Genomic DNA, 22,366 nt, shown 5'->3' with positions numbered 1-22,366 from the left:
ACCCACCGCAGTATAATCCACCTTTCCAACAGATTCATTCATAAATGTCTTCTGCTTGTTTTTATGTTCAGGATTGCAACTTTTACATCCTAAGAGCCATTTTTACCATCAGTCCAGCTGAATAAAACTTGTTTAGAGCTGCTAATGTTACATGACCTTTAGGAAGAACAACTTATATTTCTTGGTAAATATCTACTGTAGGAAATTGGATAATTTTTTTTTTTGAAAGAAACGCCACTTTATTTCAGTTTTTGGGTTAAAACTAAACAAAGACATAAACCTTTTGCCCAAAAGAGCAAAAGGTAAAATGGGAACCAGAGATTTATGAAAGAAGATGCAAAGAAAACGCATGGTTTCCAACCGAAACATCAAATGATTCTTTATCATTTTTAGTCAAAGTTATTAAGAACCTTTGAGGAAGGTCCAAAGAGCCACACTGGTTTAGAAGTACAAGATTAGGTAATCCATCCAGTAGTCACTAGTCCTGATTTTATAATTTTGTTTTTTGTTATGAATTGATGGTCAGATGAACGAGTTTTGGCAACAGAAACATGCCACCCTGTTTCTTCCCAGCCACAGGAGGATTATGATTCAGATATTTTCTGCTGGACAGTATTTACTGTTTGAGACTATAGAAAAAGTTAGATATATCTGTAAAGTCATGACTGAAACTATATAAACATAATAAATATCCTACATTGAAGGTCAGCAAATGTTAGTTGGCCTAATCATTGTTTCTGGCTTTTTTGTAGACTTATTTTCCAACCAAGGTTTCACATGGTATAAATCCATGATTAATTCTTCTATCTGAACAATAAAACGGCTAAAAAGTATTAAATATTGACAGGAAAGTGTGTATTCCTAATAAAATGACCAATACATAAGTTTCTGTATGGATATTTTCTTGAATAAATAGTTTTTAAGGCTGTTACATACACTGATTCTTTTATCTTTGATGTGGGATTTTTCTGTTTCTAATAATCACAGGGGGCCGTTTTAAATGGAGGATGTACAGTATTTATGCAACACCTTGTTATAAAACGGAGATATTTCAGCGTGGTCCGACTGCAGAGTCCCGGGCCCGTTAACACCTGCAGAGTTTAGTTGTATAATCCCCAGGGGACACTTTAAAATGCTCCCACGCAGTCTGAATGAAGCCGCTGGTCTATACTTACACTCATGTCAACATTTCAGCGTCCTCAGCTCTGGAGGAGCGTATGCTGCTTCACCGCCGTGTGTGTGTGTGTGTGTGCCGTGAGTTCAGAGCAGTGTTATATTGTGAATCATGGAGAGCTCAAACATTTGTTTTCTAAAAACGGAAAGGACTGTGCACTATGTGGTTCCTCTTGGTGTGACTATTTATATGTAGTTGATATCTGAGGATTAGGAGTAGGGATTGTTGTCAGTTGTTCTCATAAATCTGAAGGATGCAATTTTCTGTTTCTAGTTGGGGAGATATTGTTAAATATTGACAAGAAAATCAGAATTCAAAATATATACATTGCCGTTTTTGAATTATGAATGTTTTTTGTGACAGAAATAATGAAATTGGAGTCTAAATGTCTGTTACCGTGCCGACATGCGGTTCAGACTTTAAATGTGGAAAGTGACGTCAGCACGTCTGACCTACTAACATTTCTCCTTTCAGGAAAAACAAAGCAGGGACGATTAGTCGGCCTGATGGAAAGCAGTAACTTGATGCTGCCCAGACGTTTTGGCACAACCTTATGACGTCGATCCGTTTCCTGTTCCTGTTTACGTTTTCCACTTCGCCATGGCTGCTTAAAATGTTCAAGCGAAGCCCAGATGTTGCTCTCCTGTATCGCCTGAAGCGAACCTGAAGCTGCTTTTAATGTAGAGCTGCTGCACTGAACTGAACATAAAACAATTAACTGTCCGTCTGAATCAGAGGGAAATGATCAGAGCTACCTGAGCAGGGTTCACTTTCCTTCTGCATTTTGATTTAATGGTTCATTTTGAAATATGTAAAAGTGGTGCATAGTTTTTATTGAAGGGGAATTAATTCATATTTAGTAGGATATTATGTTTGAAGTATAATAGTTTCTGATATTTCAGTGACTGAGATACTAAAGAAAGGAGTGGCTTAATTGTAAACAATATCATTATTATTTTCAGATTTCATACCACAGTTGCATTTTTTAAATGTTTTATGTCAATATTACATTGAATTACTTATAGTTTTAATATTGCCAAATGTTACAGTGCTGTCACATACCTTAAAGTTGTTGAATGTGTTCCTTGGTGTTTGCACTCTGGCTTTTTTCGTACTGGAGTTGACATTTTAAATGATCTTTATCTTACAATAGAAATGGATATAACAGAGCCACTCGGCTGTAGTAAGTTAGTCCCGCTCTCTCTCCCTTTCTAGCAGCCTGTAAGCATCTTTGGACATGTTCGTATTCCTCTGACGTCATTTATAAACACAAACATATGCTGTTGCTTTTTTGTGTGTTTTTTTTTGCAATATAAGACCTGCAAAATAAAATAGTCAGGAAGTGGAATCGCCCATTTAAAATATGTCCAAAGCAACTTAGAAAAATAAGTGAAAACATGTTGTAAAATTCTTTGACCCTGATGTCAGACACATGTGTCAGCTGCTGCAGTGCCTTAAGAGAGAGAGAAGAAATGAAACATGAATGTTGAAGCTGTTTTATACCGACTGCTGTCATGGGTTTTCCTCAGCAGACATGGGAGTCGTTGCCAGGACTGTGCCGTTTTGTAAGATGAGTTTTGAGCAGTTTTTTTCCAGAGACAGAGACAGGAATTGGTGATTTTTTTTTTCTTTGAATGGCCTTGATTAGTAGGTCAGTTACTGAAATATTTGGATTCTCTTTCCCCAGTTCATTAAATGTTTGCAAACCACTTTTACTTTTGATCTACATTTGATTGAGTTGAACAAAAGCTATTTTTTTATGTTTATCAATCTGTCAAAATCTAAATTTGTTGCACTTAAAAGACCCTGTGGTTGGGTGCTAGGGCAGTCATTCATCCAGCGGGCCGTTGTGTTTTTGAGTTAAAAACTGCTTAAAGTTGACGGAAAATATGAAAATATCACTTGATAATCATGTGTTATTGAAGGATTGTAAGAACACCAACTATAAAGTCTTGAAAAATGCAAATATTTTAAAAAGATTTAAATAAATAAGCAATGCTTAGCTCGGTGGGGGCACAAGTAAAGTCTAGTGGCCCGCCAGGCTTATAATACACTGAGGGAAACCCTGTTAGAGTTTGTGTTTGTTACTTTGTTGATGTTGCTGGATGATGTCAGTAGGAAATTTGCTCTCGGATTGTTTATAGATTAGTTTCTGCTATGTTTTTGTAGCTCAGCTGATTGATTCAAATGAGCTTTATGAGAACAAAAGGCCAAGGATTGATCTGAAACCTGTACGCTGTGATCAATTTTTAAAACTGGACACATTTTGGTATTTAAAAGCCACAGTCTGAACTCCAACATAGCTGGTTGTCTGAAAGCTCTGATCTGATTCTGACTGTCCACTTGTGGAGTTCAGACATTGAACGTTTGCTTTTTTTATCTCACATTTTTCTCTGCCAGTTTTGATCTGCTTCACCTCCTCCTTGCTGTCCTTTGAATCCCTTTGGCTACTCCTGTCGTTTTCCTCAGGCGCTCACATCTGTCCTCGTATCTCTGGCTGCTGTCTGAGAAGAAGAGAGCAGCGGTGGATAATCTTTTTTCCCTGGAAAGAAGAGCTTTAAATCTCAGATTACGAATGAAGCGGAGAGCAAGAGCGGAGGATTACTACTTCTCCGTTGTATCGAGTCCCAAACTGTGTGTTATCATGTAATACAATCAACCGCATGGCTCCCACGCTGTGGTAAACTTGCAGGCCGTTATTCATATTTTTAGTGTGTGTGTTGTGGCAGTGTGTGTTTCTACCACATCATTAGACCATGCTGCAGACCCGTGATAGTAAACCAGCTGCCAGTAGTTCATTGATTTTTAGCTCAATATCCATCCACAGCTCCGTGTTTCTCCGTGTGATTTATGCTTCCACTGGGTTATCTCCCTGTGTTGTTGGTCGACCACTGTAGTGGATTAATTCCATTTACTGTACATATGAACTTTGACCTCTGCTCTCGTGGTTGGAATCTGCCCCAAAGGGTTTTGTTTACTTAAAAGCAAACTAATCTTGAAGTAGTTTAACACTCCTGACCCTAAATCATCCTTCAAATTGTGAAATAAATCATTTACATTTGAAGATAAAATGAGCTGTCATGGCTTCCGGCAGAAATTATGGATGCCTTTTAATTTAATAAGCACAGCAGCAGGAGACCAGACAGGAGGTTCACTGATACTGGAAAATCAGATTTTTTACATTGAAATAGTCAGATATCTACTAGAGAAGTAACAATTTGCAAGAAAAAACTCCAGGTTTCTGGGAAAATGCATGAGTCCAAATGAAAAAGCTACTGTATTCATCTTTTTCCCCTCATTTACTAAAGCAGAAATGTGACAGAAAATGAGACGTTGTTTTTAACAAACACACACAAAAATTAACCTATATGTTCATTTACCTCCTGTGTCTTCAGTCACTGAGCAGATAAAATATCTCCATTGATTGCATATTACAATTAGCTAACATAAAGTCTGCTTCACTTTGTATAAACTTGACATTCCTAACTCAACTATTAACTGCTTTGTGTATTCCCTCCATTTTAAATTAGTTTTTTTCTAATTATTGTATAAATAATAGCTTTTTTTTAAGCTTTATATCATGTAATAATATTATTCTTTTGTCTTTGCTTGAGGCCCAATTTAAAGGCATTTAATTGCAAACTCATTTTTTTTAAGTCATATTTTATATATACATACATATACAGTATATACCATTTTTGTATTAACATAGTTCATTGTATGCGCCTGGAAACCATAATGCTGCCCATTTAATCTGAAAACCCGGCCAGTCCATGGCTAAAATGGAGCTGGAAGAAATGGCAACTTGTCTCTGGTTTTCAGATATGAATGCTGCCTACTTTTCTTCTTTGGTTTAAAAAGCTTACTTTGGCTGTTTTTACCCTCGATATTGGAGAAAGATTTAAACCTGGAAACAGGATGTTTTGTAAAATGCAAGAAAAAGAGGTGATTTAGACACAAATTTAGCAGAAATCTAAAGCAAATTGTGTAGCAAGCCTGTGTAAGAATAAGATGACGACAGAAAATGGTTGACAGTGATTCTTAGAATTTCTAATTTCATGGAAAAAGTAGAAGCTGGACACATGAAGAGTTTTATTTCGATCACGATGCAGGCGGATAATGGATGCTGATGCGTTCAGTACCTGGACGTCTGTTGTTTTCTTGTTGTGCTACAGATATCTGCGTCATCCAGTGAGTCTGCAGCGACCATTTTCCCCTAGCAACACTTTTAGCTGTCACAGTTTAAATTTGCTCTGAGTGTCGGAGGGAAATGGGTGAGCGGAGGATGAGAGCAGCGAGTCTCAGTTGGTCTCTGACCCTCCACCCTTCATCCCTCCATCTGTGGTTTGTTATCGAGGCTCTGTGGGCTTTTCAGAGGCCATCGCACTCCAACTGTGACTGTGTGAACACGTTGGCTTGAGAAAAAACTTCTAGATTGTACTTTTAAAAAAATAAAATCTCTGTCACAGTGAAAGCAGAGTGAAGAGTGACACCCTTCTTTGTTCTGTCGTAACCCCGATGACAGAAAGCGTGACACACCACTGTCGTTTTGTGCATGTGCGTAATAAAGGAGCACCTGCCGACGTTACGGTTGCAGGGTTGGACTGGAAACAAATCAGCAACACCGCAATGTAAAGCAGATGAAGGCAGTGAATGCTGTACCTGTTGGAGTAAAGAGCCTGGTAGTTTTCCTGTAAATGTGGTCGGAAACCTCCGGAGATATTTAGAGATCTCAGCTGTGACTACATCTGTTGTCGTTTCTGTTGTCAGTGGCAGCCAGTTCTCCTTCTCTCATCCTCTCACTATGCACTGAAGTTAATGCGCCTTGGAACTGACTAATTACTGCGGCTAAAGTTACATTTCTGCCTCCCAACTACACTTACGTTGCCTTATCTGAAAACATCTTGCAGCGAATGCAGTCTGCTTAACTTCTTTCTTTTGTTTTTGTGATTTTTTATTTACCGATTTTTGGTTTCTGATTGTTGTTTGCTAGCGGTTATTTTTCAGGATCAATCAAAAGCAGATGGTTTGACTCACCTGTCACTCTGGGTCATGAAGAACATAGTAGAATCTTTTTTTAGTTGCTTAATATTTGTATATTTTATTAAATTCATGAATCAGTTTACTTGTTTTTTTTCTTTTACACATTTTTAACTGTTTATTAGTAATTATGCATCAGGTTTACTTTTTTTTCTTTCCTAAATTTTTGTACTTATTTCTATTTTTGTACTTTGTTCTATTTGCTTTGTTTTTAGTTTTCTTCTTTTGACTATTTCCACAATTGGTAGAGGAAATAATCAAAATAAAACTCTTATATATATTTGTTTATTTGTGTACAAGTTATTTTAAATAAATGCATTGACTTCTATAATCTACAGTCATTTTTTTGCACGTATTGAGTTTATAAATCTATTTAATCTAATGCATAAAGTCAAAAACGGTCCAATTAAAATATCTCTAAGTCAATCGGTGAATATCCAGTAAATGAAAACAGTCCAGCTCGATGCAATCCGTCTTTAGGATCCATGTTCGAACAGAGCAGCAGAACAGGAACGTGTCCCGCTCTGCCCGCCGTCAGTTCGGCCCGTAGGCGTGTCTGCAAAGTCACCAGTTCAGACCTGAAGTCGGTGCTTCGCTGAAGTGATGATGCACGCTGTCTACTCTCCGCTGCCCCGCCCTGAACTGGCCCCAGGCAGGTGTAAGTGTGCATGCAGGCAGTAACTGTAGAAAGGGCAAAGGTGAAGTTAAGACTGTACTTATTTACTTTGTCAGTGTTTCTGAAGACATTAAATTGAAACATATGCATTAAAATCTCAAAACAAGATGGAATGAAAGACGTTATTTATTAAGAGGAGAAATTGACATAAATACCAAAATCAGATGCAATATTTGAATGTTATGAATTAAGGTTTGATCAGGTTTTTGCTACGTTGAGCCTACTATGTTTAAGGTGTTTCTTTAGAGCTTTATTGAGGAAATGTGAAACAATACTTTCTTGTAAGAATACCATTTTCTGACAGAGAGAAATCGTTTTTATCATCATTTTATAGATTTAGAAAATTAAATACCTGTGCAGTAGGTAAGCACTCTGACTCTCCCACCAATAAAAACCCTGAAATGTGGCAGTAAGGGTTCACTTGCTCTCGCTTGAGATCCGTTGCCAGCCTGTCTCTCGTTTTCCATCTGCTCCATTGCTGTTTTTTTCTCAGTCGTTATTCTCTGGATAATTTTCCCCCACAGGGAGCTGTGTCTTTCTGCAGCTCCCCCTCTGCCCCACAGGGTTTCCCCTGCAGGGTAATGAAGTCAAGGCAGATCCCTCTTCCCCATTTCATCTTATACCAAACTAGATTTTCATTTCATGTTTGCATTCTGATTTTTTCCTTTCACCAGCGACTCTCATCTGATTTATTTGTAGCCTGACTGGATTTGAATTCACCTGCAGGTGCGCTCCTTCCTGTAACCTCCACCTTCTCCTTCGGCAGAGTGATGCATGAGGCTTCATGTGTGAGCGCTCTCTGTAGCCCCCAGGAAGCGCAGTCATAAATAAAAAGGATCGGTTGTTTTCTCTTGGCTCCTGGAACAGAGCTGCCTTGGCGAATTTAACCTGCGAAAACCTGAAATGATATCCGAGAACATCGCCATACTTGTCCAACGAGATGCAGGGTTCTATGTTGCATTTGGTGAAAAAGGAAGGGTGTGGGAGGAGGTCAGCATGATGAACAAGGCAGGAGGGAGTCCACTTATCACCACCAAACACTAAAGAAAGCTGATTTTTCCTTTTCAGTAAATTTGGTAGTGTTTTTTTTTCTTCATTTCTCTGTTTTCTTTTTATCTTCTCTACTAGAACTCAACAGTTTTTATGTTGCGATCGGGCCAAGTTGTTTGGGATAGCCATTTTTCATTTTATGACAGTGATTCTAAGTTTATATATGTTCTAAGCAGAAATAATGCTTTTTTGAGTGTTGCCACCTAAGCTTGTTTTAGCGTTACATATTCAAGTTATCGTTAGCCTGGCGACAGGACTTACGCGAAAAGAGCCACAAGCAATATGCAACCGTACATCTTCTATGTACAGTCATATGATAACACAATAAATGAGAATTTGTGCTGTCAGATTAAATGTACCTTTTTAAAATAGCACTGGTATTAAACATACTTTTCATGAAATGTTTCATTTATTGGTCAGGTCTAATGTTCTAATCTTAAATGTCATGTTTTTATTAGCTGCAAGCAGAAAATAATCATAGTTAACCAAAATTAGGCTTGTAAAATCAGTGTAATTAATCTTTGCAATATGTTTCACTTGGTGAACTGAGTTTGTAAATAACTCTATATTCCTTTATTTACTTGTTTCTTATCACTTTTAATTACTATAAGATATGATCAACTTCTTGTTTGATTTGTAATGCTTTTATTTTGAAGGGACTACTTGTTGTCTAAGTGTTAGCACAAAATCAAAAGACGTAAGAAAAGTTTATAGAAATGTATGTTATTATTAGCCCCCTAAATGGAGGCATACGGTACATTTATGATGTAAATAAGTACGTATCTTAAAGATTTTTGCTTCTAAGTTTAAAATTAGTTTAATTATATGTCAAAACTGAATATTCTAAGTAACTAAATGGATTTTTGATAGTATTCAAAGCGACTCTGCTGCTGTTTCTGGTAGTGCATTGCTAAATGAGTATCTAACTCTCCTGTTGATGTGTAAACTAAGTTTGTTTTTGTGTTTTTTCTCTCTGTTTGAGTATCGTTGTCATGGTTACATTAAGTACTAGTCTCCTGCTCCATCCGAGGCGGTTATTTCTCCACATGACTCCACTCTGTTAATGTGACAGATTCCTGCGATTGTCTTTACTAACCCACTTATAAACACCTCGCCCTCTAAATCTCCTGATCGGGATTCGCCCAATCCCATTACTTCCTCCCCTGCGCTCCAACACACCAGTTCACCCCTGCCAGTATTAATCTGGCTCACCGGTTCAGACGGAGCGCGGCCCCACGCGGGGTTTGGGACTAATGGATGACTAATGTGGTGTAATCTGTCACACTCTCTGCTTTAAGCACTCATTTGTCCCAGAATCAAGAGCACCTAATTAATTGTTTTGCCTCTCGGATGTCTCTCCAACACCAATAGACAGCTGACGGTACATTTTACTGGGTTTTTAAGCATTTATTTACACATTTATTATTGTGTAATGTACAATTTATTTTTGTTGGCTTTATTTCGCTGGACCCTGAACGTTTTCTCCAACGTCCCATCAGCTCATTAATATTCATTGCTGAGGTGAAGTTTCTACGCCAAAGCCTCCTGTGGCGCCGCTGTTGACGCTCGCTAAATAACATTGATGTTTGGTGCTTATCTGAAGAAAAAGCGGCTCTAAATTCCCCACAAACTGCCTGGAGTTAATGGAAAAATGTCCAGGATTGATTTGTCCATTAGACCGTGTAAAGCTGATTGATTTTTGACAAAATGCTGCAGCCTTTCCCGGCTAGTGCTGATCAGCCGAGTGACAGGGCGGGGGTTATGTTGTGTTGTTTACGGTTTCCTCGTCTTGGATTTGTTTCCTCCTCCGCTTTGTGTTGGTGGAAAGTAAAACAGTGGACTGCAGGCCGCGGTAAATGGCTCATCTTTCCATGTGGGGACCAACTACAGGAGCTTTTTCTCCATGCTGCCATTGACTCTCTGAGGCCAGACGAGCTGCCAGACTTTGAATATTTTTCGTGTACAGAGCACAGCTCATGTTTCTAATCATTTAGTTTGAATACAAAAGCCTGATGCAAACTACCTCTCTGCCTTCTGGCTCATCTTGCATCTTTTACTGCACAATTCAAGAGTGTTTATGTACATCTGCCACATAAAACACAGAAGCTCCAATTAGGCCTGTCGTAATTTATAATCTTTCTCTTTTCTCTCTTTCTTTCTACCAAAAACTGGATGACAAAAGTTTTCAGTCTGGTAGTTTGGTCTCTGCTAGCCCTTTTTTTTGAAAGATAATTTTGCTTACAGAGACTTTAGTGTTCATTTTATTTGTTATTTATGTTGTTTTGTTTATTTATTTTGGATATTTAAAATGTCTTCCAGTTCTAGTGTTAAATGTTCATTTGCATTGTTGCACTGTCACCATTAGATTACTTGAAAATGGTCTCAAAACAGCAATATTATTGTTTATCGCAATAACGTCTGGGACAATTCACCATCCAGCAAAATTTGTTGTGACAGGCCTATTCCAATGTATTTTATTTGGATAGACCAACACAAAGTTGAGCATAATTATGAAATAGAAGGAAAATGAAAGGAAATCAGCTGTAAATGTACCAAGATATACAACCAGCAATGTCCAAACTTTTGACAGTTGGTGCAAAATCACCCAAATAGACCCTATTTAATAATTGGAAAATTCACGTAAGCTTGTTAATAAAGATAACAAGCTTACGTGTTCAGGATGAGAAATTATCCATCCACTTACTGAATGGAAATTAAGTATAACCTGCTGCAACCATCAGGGAGTTGTTTAACTTAAATGATCCGCCTGCTCTCTCTCAGACCGTTGCAATAAAACCTTCTCACTTTTTAACTGCTTCCAACGTGCTTTAATGATTCGCTTTACTCAATAATTCAAAAGCCTCAGGATCCCTTCAGGTCTTCTTATTTGTTGACATTCAGGTGGTGAGAAAATGCAATATCTTTTTGTCGACTTGTTTATGTTGCAGCTTTTCTCACATAGTAGCTCTATGTTAGAACAGGTCACATATCTCTATATGTCACAGGTCACATTTCTGACATCAGAAATGTGACCTGTGACATTTTTACTTTTACATTATGAACCCAGTAACCAGATCAGATGTAAGTGAACCGCCTCAGTCGTCGGGGTTTTACATTTAATGATTGCTTCTTCATTTGTGAAAACATAGTTCACTTGCAACATGCTCTGTTCTGCTCACATCATGCTTAAATTGTTCTTTATTTAATTTTTGTCGCCACAGCATGCATGCAGCCCTCTGGTTTCCCATGGGGACATGTCCTTGTGTGTTTTGGCTCCATGTCCATCCATCTGTATAATTCTCTAAATGCCCAGAATGCAGATCAGGGTCGCATCGTGAGAAGTGACCAGATATCTGCTCTCTAAAGCGGGCACGTGTGTCCTCTCAGACATATGCTCGCTATGGGTGCCCTCAGACCTACTTTTAAATGCGTGCAGGGAGAGCAGGGGGAGCGCACACAACGCTACGACTGTTCAGGTTTGAGAGGCAAAGATGGAGAGACTGGAACAAATATTTTGGTTTTGTTATGGATTAATTCTCATATCTGAACCCGAGGAGAATTTCCCTCGTTTGTCTTTTTAGAAAGTAAAACAAAAATAACAAGTGGATTACAAGACAGCTGAGATTACAGACAGAAGTAGCAGAGAGATGATGTTTATTTGAATCACCCAGCTTGTGCAACACAATGACCACCCAAGACAAAAAGTATTTACTGCACAGCAAAGTCTCCAGCTTGAATTTAACTCCATAAAGTAAATATTTAATTAGTGGTTTGTCCAGAGAGGACGAAATGGTCGAAAGAAATGTCTGTGAGTCAGACCTCACAAACCAGCACTCTATGGAGTCGTTTAGAAGTGCTCTGACTTTGAACCTGGCTTCACTTTAATTTGCTGCGGTGGAGAATTTACACTTGTGACACAAACTGTGAATAAAAGTCTGAAATTTCTTTTACTGTTCAGGTGCTAATGTCATTTCTGACCGACATTGTTTCTCTGATGTGCGGTTCAACAGCCGCGTCACCAGAACAACCTTCTTTAGATTGGAAAGCTGTGTAGTAATTGTGTAAGCCGCACTTTTCTCCACATAACCAGTGTGTTTTAGCTCATACGAGTTGACGGGCTGAACACGCAGATGCTCATTAACCCATTAGAAACTCAATCAGCTGCAGCTAGCAGTCTTGACTGAATAATTTGGAACAAGAAGTTATTGAATTAATGTTATTTGTGGATAGACATGCTGCATAAAACAAAGCATTTTCCTATAAACTGCAGCTGATTGGTGGTCTGGCTAATTATCCACATATGGTATTCACTTCCTGAAAGGCTTTTGATTCCATCAAAAAGTGTTTATTAAGAAAAAAGCAAAGGTAAGGCATAATATAATAATTTATTTCATATTATTTTAATATTTGTAGCTGTTTTAGCTCTGAAATGTGCACATATTTGAAGCATCTTATTGCAGGCTGCTCAGCTTTAGTAAATAAACACGAAGCTTTTTATCTGTATACCTCCAGCTGCAGTGTTTAGTTGAGTAATTGCCAGGGTTGGACTCAGAAACCCCACAGTGGTTTGTAAACCTACAACTGTTGCCTCTTATGTAATTCTAAGCTTTCTTTCCCTCATTGAGCCAACCAACCTGGTTATACTGTAAACAGAAGCCCTGCTTTAATTCTTATTACAGATTTTAACAAGGAAATGGCTAAAGCTGTGTAATGATTAAAGTTGTAGAACATCCTTCACAACCCATCAAAATCTGATTTTAAAGAAAGCAGGTGTTTAACTGATAACGTGGGATGGTGTGTTCGGGGTGACAACACGAGGATCCAGTTTCTCAGACTTACATCTGTCTGTGTTTTCATCCAAACATGCTGCGCTTGTGTTTTGATGCTGTGGGCCTGTGATGGATGATGAATGCTGACTCTGCAGGCTGCGCCACAGACTGTCTTGCTCTCAACCACGGGACACAATTACAGTGTCATGTATTCAGCCCGTCTCTCTCTGCGAGGGGGATAAAAACCCGCCTTCGGGGGGATGTCAGCAGCTTGCTTTGGTTCGCTTTCCTGGCAACCAGAATTAGTAATATTTTAGGTGTCCTTATGTAATCCTCCGCCTTGGTCGGTGCAGTGAACAAGAATCACCGGAGGCTGTTTGTTTGGAGCTCCAGGGCTCCTCACTGTTGTGCAGCCGTAAAACAGATTTACTGCCTTTTGCGCCCGTTTCATCGGCTCTCTAAACAGAAGAATCCTCACATTTGGTATTCATGTTTAGCTCTGCATTCTGGAGATCTTCCACTCACTCCTCAGTTTAGATGGACTCATTAAGAGGCAGAACAGGGAGGAGAGAAAACCTCCAAAACACATCCAGGCCTGCAGCTAGCCATTATTTTAGATATCAATTAATCAATTAATCGGACAAAGAAACTGTTGATTTTTCATTTCACCACTTAAAACTTTTTATACAATATTAGAAATTATTAATGATGCAATAAACAAATAATTCAGTTTCCTTCTTAAATAACAAAATAAGCATTTTATTGTCTAAAATGCCACAACAAAGCTTTCCTTTAGCGAATTTGGACCAGCTGGAGCTAAAATATGCCATTTGAGGAGTTTTTATAAAACATATTTACAAATAAAGGTGCTTGTATTAAATTCAAACTGTATTTCATTTTTGCAAAGTTTTTGGCTTACTTACTGTTGTTTCTTCACCAAACTGCATTTTTTCCTAGTTGTTGTTATACTCCAGTTAATGATTAATCAATTACTGAATTAGTTGACAATTATTTCCATAATCTATTCATCACAATAACCTGATTAATCATTTCAGACCTGGACACATCTGTCATTCGACGCTGCCTAGTTTGTCTGAAAGGCAAACAAGAGCCTCTTTCATCTGCAGAGTTCTAGAAGGGCTGAAATGATTAATCGCGATTAATCGATTATTGAAATCATTTTCAAGTAATTTAGTAATCGATTAATTGTTAACTGGAGTATGCAGACTCTGAAAAAGGCAATTTGGTGAAAAGAAAACATGTCCAGAACAGTAATTAAGCCAAAAACTGAACAAAAATATTTATACATTTAGCATTTTTAGGATAAAAAACACCGTTGCTCTGTATGTTTTACAGAAACTCTTCAAGTGGCATAGTTTTATCTTCACCTGGTTCATATTTATTAAAGGAATCCTATGGTATAAGCACAGCATAAAATTTTTATTTTCTTAGAAAAGAATTGATTTATTTGTGTATCTGCATCTTTTAATGTTGAATAAAAATCCTGACGAGGTTACATAAAAAATCTGTAGGATGTGCCATATTTTTTATTTGATTAATCGTCAGAATAATTGCTTACTAAGATAATCATTAATTGCAGCCCTAATCTCTTGATTATTTCCTCGTTCCTCCACACTGGAATGCACAATTTATAGAAAATATTTATAATATTTCGTCATGTTATTGGAACTTTAATCCAATACAGAGTATTGAGTACGAGGCGTCTCTGTGTCCACAGGCAGAGCGCAGCAGCAACGATGCCAACACCCTCAGCATCCCGGTGCCGATGCGACGCGGCTCCTCAGAGTCCAACCTGGATGTGGTGGACAGCGATGGAGTCGATGGCATCGGCGTGGATTTTACAAAGGGAGCGCTCGGCATCGACCGACTGCAGCAGAAGATCCTCAAGGTGCGTTTACTCACATCCAGATGAACTTTGTTATGTTACAGCCTTATCCAGTTATTTAGGAGTGTCAAAACTTTTTGTCAACCAGTTCTTGGTAGAAAAAGAGAGAAACAATAAATCATGCAAATGAAAATGATTGAGTTGGTTTTAATTTATCAACTTTCAACTATTGCGACAGGCCTAGTTGAACCCTTTAACCATCCCTAGGATTTGATGAGCGAAACAGGAGAAATGTCGAGCATTAATTATGACCAGCTTTCCTCCTGCTGGTTTTAACTTCAGGTGACGGAGCAGATCAAGGTGGAGCAGGAGGCGCGGGACAAGGACGTGGCGGAGTACCTGAAGCTGGTGAACAACGCCGACAAGCAGCAGGTCACCCGGATCCGCCAGGTGTTTGAGAAGAGGAACCAGAAGTCTGCGCAGACCATCACTAGTCTGCAGAAGAAGCTGGAGCAGTACCACCGGCGCATGAAGGACGGCGAGACCAGCGGCAAGCAGAGCCAGAAGGACAGCAGCAGCTGCAGCAGCAAGGATTCGGCCTCCCGCAGCAAAGACGACAGCCTGCGGGACATCGGCTCCTCTGGCCGACACCCGGCGCTGGACAAGATCAAGACCATCGGCCCTGGCGTCTCGCTTTCGCCGCCGTTCTTCTTCAACAAGCCGCGCGACATCGCCAACCTCATCAGGAACAAGTTCGGCAGCGCCGACAACATCGCCCACCTGAAGAGCTCCATGGAAAGCGGCTCAGGGCTGCAGGCGGAGGGGACGTCCCGGGGCCTGAGCGGCAGCGCCAACGCCGTCGCCAAACCCTCAAAGTACCAGAGCGACGACGAGTGCTCCACCGGCACATCGGCGTCGGCCGACTCCAACGGGAACCTGGCTGGGGGATCTGTGACCGGGTCAGGGGGCCCAGGGAGGTCCGATTCCAGCGGACGCCTTTTGGAGGTGCTGGACATGGTGCGGGAGGTGAGGGACGCTCAGGCTCAGCTGGCTGAGGACATGGACTCCATGAACACGCAGTTCAAGAGAGACTACTCCTACTTTACTCAGGTGATGCAGGAGGAGAGATACAGGTGAGCAGCGCAGGAAGAACCACTGACGGTCACTGCAAACAAAATCTGAACAAGAAAATTTGGTCTAGTTTCTAGAGCAAATGTTGTTTAAAACAAGACAAAAAACTAGCTTACATAGAGGAGCTTGTTTCACATCAACAATTCCTTTATGCTGATAAAATGTTCCACAGACAGGTTATTTTACATATAACGTCATTTTCCCCATGTTATTGCCTCCTATGTCTTGCTGAAAAGTTACTTGTAAATTAGTTTTGTCTTATTTCAAATATACCAAAATATTTCCCCTAGAATTAGACCAAAATTACTTGGCAAGATTTTGTGTTTCTGCAGTGTTCAGAGTGTTTTGTTTGTGTTTTGTAGAAAGAACCAGCTACATTTCACTGACTGTCGGCTCAAAACTTATGTTGTCACAGATGGTGTTAGGATTCATTATATCAGCAAACACAAGCTTTTTAAGAGCCTCACCTTTAATCCTTACAAGTTAAATACACAAGAAGTGAAATGGATGCTAACAGTGATGAGAGAAAATCAAAATATCCGCTTGACTTTTATATAAATTAGGTTTTTAAATACATGAAAGCAGTGCAGTGCTGTGTCTCACCTCTGGGGGCGCTGTGTCACACATAATGAACAAAACAGATAATTTCAGCGGATCCATCCGTAGCTGTGTCTCTTCGTATCGCCTACAATAGTCGCTTAATTTCACGTCTTCTGCATATGTTGATGTTTCACAGTTTGTCTAGTACATTTAACAAATGTAAGTGACATATTTAGCCTTTCTAATTGGCCCTAAATACGCAGTTAAAATGCTCAGGGTGAGGCAGAAAGTACCGTGCCTCACTGATAGGGGGCAGTGCTGAGCCCCATAGACACAACAAACAACAGGTGCTCTTCTTCTAAGCATCGAAAAGACTGAAAACAGTCGGAGAAATACAAAAAATAACGTCGGCACAGAACAGTCTTAGATCACTCTCTTCTCTGGCTGCCAGATTTTTAAAAATGAAAGAAAAATGAGCGAAAAACAAAAACTTTTTTTTTACAACAGAATGAGAGATAGTTCAAAATCAGAAAAGAGGGAGGTCGCAAAAGAATACAAATGTGACCTTTTATTAAATATTCTTTTATTTTCCATTCTTGAACTGTACAGAATTGATTAAAGAATTTTAAAACCTTTAATCTGTTGAGGTTAAAACTAAAATATGAGCTGCTATATTGGATTTTAGATTTGTCTATTAAATTTAAACTTGTTCAGGCAGTTTTTGTTTTTGGAATTGACTAAAGTTGCCTGTTGTAAAATCATTCCACCTGAGCCAACATTAATTTGATTTAGAAATTAAGTTAATTGAAATCTTTATATCTGCTGTCTTATCTCTTCAGCTGAAATTATTTCCATCGGCTCCGCAGAGGAAGATGTTTAAATTTGGCCTTTAAGATGTTTGTCTCAGATTACAGTAAACAGGAGTTGTTTCCTGTGAGCTTTGACAGTTTAATGGTCCGTTTTAGAAGCTGCTGCATGCTAAAACATTAACACACAAACCAGCAGACTGTTGCTACGTCAACCACACACACAGAGCAGCATCGTTATAAACTGCTGCGCGGCTCTTGTGCCCACACACTCGCTCAGTCCTGCTTTGTTTCTGGCTCTCTCCTCGGCTCCCTGCGTGCGTGGGCGTCCGTCTGCCAGGTATGAGCGCCTGGAGGACCAGCTGAACGACCTGACGGAGCTACACCAGCACGAGACCAGTAACCTGAAGCAGGAACTGGCCAGCATCGAGGAGAAGGTGGCCTACCAGGCCTACGAACGGGCCAGAGACATCCAGGTACCTGAACCGGCTCCTGCTGAACACAGAACAAATGATCCTTTAATCAAACTGACCTTCTGTTAGCTAATGTCCATTGATTAGGGGGAATTATGTTTCTATTAAAATGAAAAATCAATAAATTATTAAAGTTTATTTGTAGAGCATTTCAGCTACAATAACAGACGTTGCATTTGGTCGAGTTAAAATCATCAATATGCATAAAACACATTGATTACTGTTCAGTTTATGATGGTTCAAAAGCAACTCCAGGTAGGTAATGTCAAGGTAATTTTATTTGTAAAGCACATTTTCAGGAACAAGACAATTCACAGTACTAGAGTTAGAGGAAATACAAACAAAACAAAAAAAAAGCAGAAGAAGAGCAAAACAAAAACAAAAGTACTTCACAATTTATAAACTAATAGGAGTTTCTCTAGATGAATTAGAAGGAAATATAAACAAAAGACGAAATGGTAAAAGTATAAAACTACATAATGGTTCCCCATGTTTAACAGGAATAAGAATAAGTAGTAGATAATTTCTTGTGGGTTTTTTCTGTTTGAGTCAACCGCTAACTCACTGCTAACACACTTTAATTAGCTAGCAGCTAGCTTTCTACACCTGTTATGGGGAAGTCTAAATTTTTCACCAACTGCTTGGACGAAGTTCAGACATTTCTGTCGAGATATAAAACTTAAATTCCATTCATAATGGTTTTAAAAATTCTTTTAAAATCTTACATTTGAGTTGGTCAAACCTGCAAAAACTCTGCACCATCAAATGTCAACTCTAAATCAAAACTATATAAAAAAACCAAACATTTTTCCAGCAGAAATACAAATCAGTAGGACAGCTTTCCCTACAAACTGACAGCATTCTTTTTTTTTTGTCCCTCCAGGGGGTCTTTTTTGTGGGCTCTAGTGTCCCTTATACGAAAGTAGGCTGACAGGAAACAAGGAAGGAGAGGGGGGAAGACATGCGGCAAATGTCGTCGGGTCCGGGAGTCGAATCCGCGACGGCCGTGTCGAGGACTCAAGGCCTCCAAATATGGGTCGCGCTTTCCCCTAAGCCACCACGGCACGCCCGACAGCATTCTTTACCAACAATAAAACTTTTCTTAATTTTCTTCGGTAATAAACAATAATAAAAGTCACAATCTGGATCTCTATGTCAGAGATAACTCATAAAACGTTTGGCAGCTGGACATGAAAAATGTCTTTAAACTTGAATATAAAAATCTGTTGTTTGGAGTTCTCTGCGACGGACTGGCGACCTGTCCAGGGTGACCCCGCCTCTCGCCCGGAACGTAGCTGGAGAGGCACCAGCACCTTCTGACCCGACTAGGGACACGGGTGTTAGAAAATGGATGGATGGATGTTTGGATTTTAATCCTGTTTCAAATGTCGTCATTCAAATATGGAGAAGCAGGAAGTCTGCATTGTGAAATGAACTGAAACCTCCCACAGTTACACATTTAAAAGCACTTTAGTGCGTATTTACAAGCTATAAAATAGAAACCATTATAAAATAATCACTGTTTATGGTTTTACTGCTGAAAGTTGCAGATTTTTGTCCTCACAATGTTTAGACTTTGATTCCTTCTGGCACAGAAAGATTTCCACAAAGTCTGAGAGACTGAAGCTGCTTAAGTAAACAAAAACAATTATTCCTGCTGTAAAACTGGAAGTTAATGGATGACTATTTTCCTTAGTCTTGTTACAGTTCAAAGCATAAATCAGATATTGAGTTCTGGAGGAAGCGTGCCTTTATTAAACTCGGCTGCTTTATTTTCACTGTTTGCAGCTTCTGCTTAGATTTTTTTTAAACATAAATAAAAGTTTTTGGATGTTTAGATCTTTTTGACACAAAAGACCCATCTAGCCAGCTTATGTTTTTTTTTTTTTTGAGAAAATATCAACTAAAATAAATGTTATTATTAAAGTTCTGACAATTTTATGTAATTTTTAATGGTTTTAAAACAAACTTTTGCAAAAAACAAATTAATTTTCTTCTACAGGCTGTTGCAAATAAGAACTAAATCTTATCAAGTATTTTTAGTTCAAATATCTTACTACACTTGAAATAAAACAAAACTAACTTACAAATAACTGTTCAGTTTTTAGGGCTTGGTTTAAGTAAATAATTTCAAGTTCCCCAGGCAGATTATTTATTTTCCATGTCATAAGTGAAATATTCTGCCAGTAGAACCAGAACCTTTTTTGTTTGTACACTTGAAATAAATAAATAAACACAAAAAATAGGTCGAAAATACTTTGTAAGATTTTGTGTTTTTGCAGCGTGTTAAAATCTGTGATTTAATGTAAAAAAATAAAATAAATGTTGCTCGTACTTTTTACTAACAATGTTGTGGAAATTTAGTGCAGTTATTCCATGAAAAACAGCTAAAACCTGCATTTGTTTTTACACCTGTGTTTAAAAACATCGTATAAGCCGCAGGTTGCAGTTCTGCGGGAATTTCTAACCTGACCTTTGACCTTTGCCTCGTGCAGGAGGTCCTGGAGTCGTGTCAGACGCGTGTCTCTAAGCTGGAGCTGCAGCAGCAGCAGCAGCAGCAGACGGTGCAGCTGGAGAACACCGACGCCAAGGTGCTGCTGGGCCGCCTCATCAACATCATGCTGGCCATCGCCACCGTCCTGCTGGTCTGCGTTTCCACGGCGGCTAAGTTCACCGCGCCGCTGCTGCGCAGCCGGCTGCACATGGCGTTCACCTGCGTGGGCGTGTCCCTGCTGGTGATGCTGTGGAAGAACTGGGAACAGGTGGAGTTCACTCTGGACCGGATGATCCTCCCGCGCTGACCCGGACCGGCCAGGGCGCCGGAAATGTAGCCAACACCTTCACCCGTCCGAACCGAGAGCCTCGCCCACAAAAACCCGAACGCATCAGGAGACGAAGTCGTTTTGGATCGGAATCTGAGCCGGGCTCGAGTCGGGCAGTAGAGGCATGCGTCGCAGCTGCACCTCTCACCTCTGACCAAACACAGCGTGGCGGAGAGCGCCTCCTACTGTGTCATTTCTAAGACTTGAATTTAAGATCCTTCGTCTCGTGTGTCTCTGCTGGATTTCATAAAGGAACAATCTGAGAAATATCCGTCTTTGTTCCTGTGTAAAATAAACCAGAAATCAGGTTTCAAGTCAGGTTTACTGATAAACCACAGTTCCTTTCACAAATCCAGGAGGCAAATCTTTCCACAGAGACACTAAAGCATGCCTAATAAAATCATTTATACAGAAATACGTAGACATGTCACTTTAAATGTTTCAACTATGATTGGAAAGTGTCCGTAAAACCATCCTGCGAGGATTTTATAAGCACATTTACAAGGCTCAGATCAGCAGTTTTCCAGCCTGATTTTCTCATCTGCTGACTTTTAGTTTCACTTTGAACCAGCAAAAAAACAGAAAATCTCCCAGTAAAACAAACTGGTCTATTCCCAGCACAGCTTCTGAACTGCCTCTTGTTAACTTGTTAACTTAATGTGTTTTTTTTATAAGTTGTTTTAATGTATGTAAATGTTTTTGACACTATTTGACACTGGCTCCTTAAAGCTGCAGTTCTGCTCCCACGTTTACGGTCATCATGTTCTTTTTAGAATTGAATTGTACAAAAACAAAGCAAAACAAACGTGTATGTAAACTTCTGAGCAGAACTGGACTCCAGGAGAAAATGCTAACTTGTGCAAACATGTACTGTGAGGACAGAGGCAGCGCCTGCAAACTTTAAATGGGACTCATCAAAATGCCTTTTTATGGACTGACCTGAATAAATGAACTCTGACATGAAGCCTTTGATGCTGTGCTGCGTTCAAGTCCAGTGGGAATCCAAGTGCTCCGGCTGAGACAAAACATTTTCATGTTTTTAAGCTGCTGTTGACCTTTAGATCTTGATTTATTTCCGTAAGATATTACTGTCCAAATTGGTTTCTAAGTGGTTTAAAAATGATAGGATTTCTTTTTTACCACAGGACCTGAAAGCAGCAACACAAACTGGGAACTGAAACTTGTAGCTCAGATTTTCCCCGAATTGTTTGTCGATGAAGACGGTGAAATGGGACTGATGCCTTTCCAATGCAGCTTCTTCATTCTCTTCTGACTCTTTTTATGTTTAATGGCCATTTAAAAACAACAAACATGGATAATCCTTTACATTCTGTCTGAATGTTTTTCAAAATTTGCTCAAACACTACTTTCAGCAGAAGAAACACTCTCTCACTTCTTTCTGTGCTTAGGTCGTAGTTGTGGGTTTCATAAGATTCTTCTTATTTTTTTCACAGAAGGAAATAAATCTTTGTTTTTCTATCATGTTGGTTGTGTTTATTCCTCACCATTTCGTGAATCCCGTGATGCTCTGCTTTTGTCATGGGAAAATTATCAAAAAGACGAAGAAAATTAGTTTGACAGCAGCTCTGCATTACGATTCTGCCTGGACTTGATCTGGAAATATGGAAAAATATTTGTATTCCAGGATTTTAATCCTTATCCAGTTATCTAAATGCTTTGTTCATCTATCCTACATAATTTTGTGCATCCGTCCATTTAGTTTTCTACTTAATTAATACGTTTGTCCCTCAAAAGCTTCAGTTTCATTGATTTTGTATAAACTCTTCAGCTTTATACAAATAATAAAATAAAACTGAGCTAAACCATCTAATCTTGAGAAAATACTATTTTAGGCGATGAATAGTTCAGTAATTGAAGTTTGGCCAACAGTGACATCTAGTGGTCATTAATGAGCATTACAATTTCAAAATCATTGAACTTAAAAGCAGCTGATATGTCCGAAGTGTTTTACTGTATTTGATTGAAATAATTCAGTAAAAAAACTTTCGCTGAATTGTCAATAATCTTATAATCGATCC

The 22,366-nt window shown here is 39.1% G+C and overlaps 1 protein-coding gene across 3 annotated transcripts in view; it reads left to right on the top strand.

Annotated features, from left to right (window-relative positions):
* tmcc3 (transmembrane and coiled-coil domain family 3) overlaps positions 1 to 21,809 on the top strand; it is a 63,515-nt gene extending 41,706 nt beyond the window's left edge. For all 3 annotated transcript variants that reach the window (XM_028011785.1, XM_028011786.1, XM_028011787.1), the window contains exons 2-5: positions 14,448 to 14,618; positions 14,898 to 15,688; positions 17,373 to 17,508; positions 20,001 to 21,809. In XM_028011785.1, coding sequence (XP_027867586.1) covers positions 14,448 to 14,618; positions 14,898 to 15,688; positions 17,373 to 17,508; positions 20,001 to 20,306 — 1,404 coding nt within the window. In that variant the 3' untranslated portion in view covers positions 20,307 to 21,809. The remainder of the gene's footprint in view (positions 1 to 14,447; positions 14,619 to 14,897; positions 15,689 to 17,372; positions 17,509 to 20,000) is intronic.
* Positions 21,810 to 22,366: the final 557 nt, after the last annotated feature.

This window comes from Xiphophorus couchianus, unplaced genomic scaffold, assembly GCF_001444195.1.
Source record: "Xiphophorus couchianus unplaced genomic scaffold, X_couchianus-1.0 Scaffold1000101, whole genome shotgun sequence".
Lineage (NCBI taxonomy): Eukaryota > Metazoa > Chordata > Actinopteri > Cyprinodontiformes > Poeciliidae > Xiphophorus > Xiphophorus couchianus.
This window is presented reverse-complemented; position numbering and strand designations above follow the sequence as displayed.